This window comes from Trichosurus vulpecula, chromosome 3 (assembly GCF_011100635.1).
Source record: "Trichosurus vulpecula isolate mTriVul1 chromosome 3, mTriVul1.pri, whole genome shotgun sequence".
In the NCBI taxonomy this organism is placed as follows: domain Eukaryota; kingdom Metazoa; phylum Chordata; class Mammalia; order Diprotodontia; family Phalangeridae; genus Trichosurus; species Trichosurus vulpecula.
In genome coordinates this window covers 55,559,160-55,562,240 of record NC_050575.1, presented here as the reverse complement: position 1 = coordinate 55,562,240, position 3,081 = coordinate 55,559,160, and the positions used below count along the sequence as shown (strand labels likewise).

Below are 3,081 nucleotides of genomic sequence, written 5' to 3'. Positions count from 1 at the left end.
GTATGTTATTCCCTCCTTATGCCAAATCCAATGAGAGTAAGATTCATTCATTCCCTTTCACCTCCCCCCTCTTCCATTCCATTATAACTGCTTTTTCTTGCCTCTTTCATGTGAGATAATTTACCCCATTCTATCTCTCCCTTTCTGCTCCCAATATATTCCTCTCTCACCCCTTAACTTTATTTTTTTTAGATATCATCACTTCATTTTCAACTCACTCAGTGCCCTGTGTCTATATATATTTACATTCCCTTTAACTATCCCAGTACTGAGAAAGATCTCATGAGTTACAAACATCATCTTTACTGTAGGAATGCAGACAGTTCAACTTTAGTAAGTCCATTATAATTTCTCTCTCCTGTTTATCTTTTCATGCTTCTATTGATTCTTGTATTTGAAAGTCAGATTTTGTATTCAACTCTGGTCCTTTCATCAAGAATGCTTGAAAGCCCTCTATTTCATTGAAAATCCATTTTTTTCCCTGAAGTATTATACTCAGTTTTGCTGGGTAGGTGATTCTTGGTTTTAATCCTAGCTCCTTTGATCTCCAGAATATCATATTTCAAGCCCTTTGATCCTTTAAGGTAGAAAGTGCTAGATTTTGTGTTATCCTGATCGTGTTTCTACAATACTAGAATAGTTTCTTTCTGGCTGCTTGCAATACTTTCTCCTTGACTTGGGAACCCTGGAATTTGGCTACAATATTCCTAGGAGTTTTCCTTTTGCCATCTTTTTCAAGAGGTGATTGGTGAATTCTTTCAATTTCTATTTTACCCTATGGTTCCAGAATATCAGGGTAGTTTTCCTTGATAATTTCTTGAAAGATGATATCTGGGCTCTTTTTTTCATTTTTAATAATTATTTTTATTTTTAATTGATCTTCAGTAGAAACAAAAGTTATATCTATATAATATAGCTAAAGGTACAGGAATGTTTCTTTCTCTCTTCCCTCCTCCTTGTTTTGGTCTGAAATGGCCAGCAGACATCTCAGACAAGGCCTAAGACAAGGCCACCTTAATAGCCTGAACAACGGCATCCCTGTTGATGCCAAATATCTTCAGCAGCTCCGCCGGCTTCCCACTTCTTGGGACATTAGAGACCGCCAAGCAAGTGACGGTGATGCCAGGCTTACCCACTACAGCTGCAGCCTCAGCCTCTCCTATGCCACCCTCATAGTAATGGTCTTCCACAGTTAGGATGCGGCCATGGGTTGCTCGAGCACTGTCAAGGACTAGTTTCTTATCCAGGGGCTTAATTGTAAAGGGATCAAGCACCCGGATGTTGATTTTTTCTTTCTTCAGCTGCTCTGCAGCTGCCAAGGCTTCATGGAGGGTCACTCCAGCTCCAATCACAGTCACCTGGTCATCCTTGCTCTTCAGGACCACCTTAGCCTGGCCAATCTGGAAGTTTTCATTGTTGTTGTAAATGACGGCATTGTCTGGGCTGCTGGTCCTTATGAAACAGATGCCCTTCTGGTTGGCGGCTAACTCAACCGCTTTCTCAGTAGCCACAGCATCACTCGGGTAAAAGACAGTTCCATTGGGAATACTCCGGAACATGGCAAGATCTTCAAGGGCCATCTGTCTAGAAGGACCATCTTCACTGATGGTCTCTGCAGTGTGAGCCACACAGGTTGATGTTGCCCTCGGAAATGGCTGCCATACGGATCTGGTCAAAGGCCCTGCTGAACAAGGCAGCAAAGGTGCTGCAGAAAGGCACAGTCCTGTCCCACGTAGCACATCCCACGGCAATGCTCACCATGTTCTGTTCTGCAATGAAACATTCGATGAAGCGATTGGGATGCTCCTTCTTAAAGAATTCTGAAAAGGTGGAATTCTTGGTGTCCCCATCCAGGGCGATCACATGGTCACTGGCGTTCCCCAGTTTGGCCAAGGCCATGCCATAGGCTTTGCGGGTGGCTAGCTTTTCTCCAAGTTGGTAATTTGGGGGAGAAGGCATCTGGATGTTGGTGATGTTCACTGTGAGGGCATCCTCTTTGGGGAGGGTAGCTAGAATCTTCTTCTTGCTTTAGATTTGGCTGTATATTTCCTCGATGACCTGTTCTGCCATGTTTTTGGGAAGGGGTTTCCCATGCCAAGATTCCTTGTCTTCTACCCCTGAGATTCCTCTGCCCTTATAAATCTTTTCAATGATAGCCAGTGGCTTATCTTTGTCCTGGTCAAAAGCCTTGAAGAGTTCTTCCACACTGTGTCCATCCATGACCGTGACATTCCACCCAAAGGATTCACATCGCTTCTGGTACGCGTCCACGTGGTGCTGCAGTGGGGCAGGATCGCTCTGGGCCAGCCGGTTAACATCAAAGATGGCAACCAGATTGTCCAACTTGTAGAAAGCTGCAAAGGTCATGGCCTCCCACACGGAGCCTTCAGACACCTCCCCATCGCCCAGCAAACAGTAGACACGGTAGCTGGCTTTGTCAAAGTATTTGCCCGTGTAGGCCATTCCACATGCTGCTCCAAGCCCTTGACCCAGGAAACCAGTAGCCACATCTGTAAAGGCTTGTTTAGGGACTGGGTGGCCATCTAGAATGGAGGTGATCTTCCTCAAGTTCAACAGCTCAGCCTCTGGCAAGAAGCCGGCCTCCGCCCAGATCACATGGGAGCTGCATGACCCTTGGACAGCACAAAGCGATCATTGCTGGGGTCCCTGGGGTCCTGGGGTTTATATTTCATGGTGTGGAAGAAGAGGACCGCCATGATCTCTGCTGCACTGCAGCATGATGTGGGGTGTCCCGAGCCCTCCACAGTGGTGGCTTGGATGGAGTTGATGCGCAGCCGGTTGGCAGTGTCCTTCAGCGCCTGCAGTTTTTGTTGGTCTGGCTTATGGTAATCCTCCATGGCAAAGGGGCTTTGGCATGGATCCCGAGCCAGTGGCAGAGGAAGCAGCAACTTGAGCAGAGAAGGGGAGCCGAAGATGAAGGAGGAGGAAGAGGGTCTGGGCTCTTTTTTGATCATGGCTTTCAGACAGTCCAATAATTTTTAAATTATCTTTCCTGGATCTATTTTCCTGATCAGTGGTTTTTCTCATGAGATATTATCGCAGTCTTCTATTTTTTCATTC

The 3,081-nt window shown here is 45.9% G+C and overlaps 1 protein-coding gene across 1 annotated transcript; it reads right to left on the bottom strand.

Annotated features, from left to right (window-relative positions):
* Positions 1-998: 998 nt before the first annotated feature.
* Positions 999-2,858, bottom strand: LOC118843756 (transketolase-like). The gene is given in 3 exon segments (XM_036751515.1): positions 999-1,614; positions 1,616-2,615; positions 2,618-2,858. Coding segments are annotated over 3 exon segments (1,857 nt in total).
* Between the last annotated feature and the right edge of the window lie 223 nt (positions 2,859-3,081).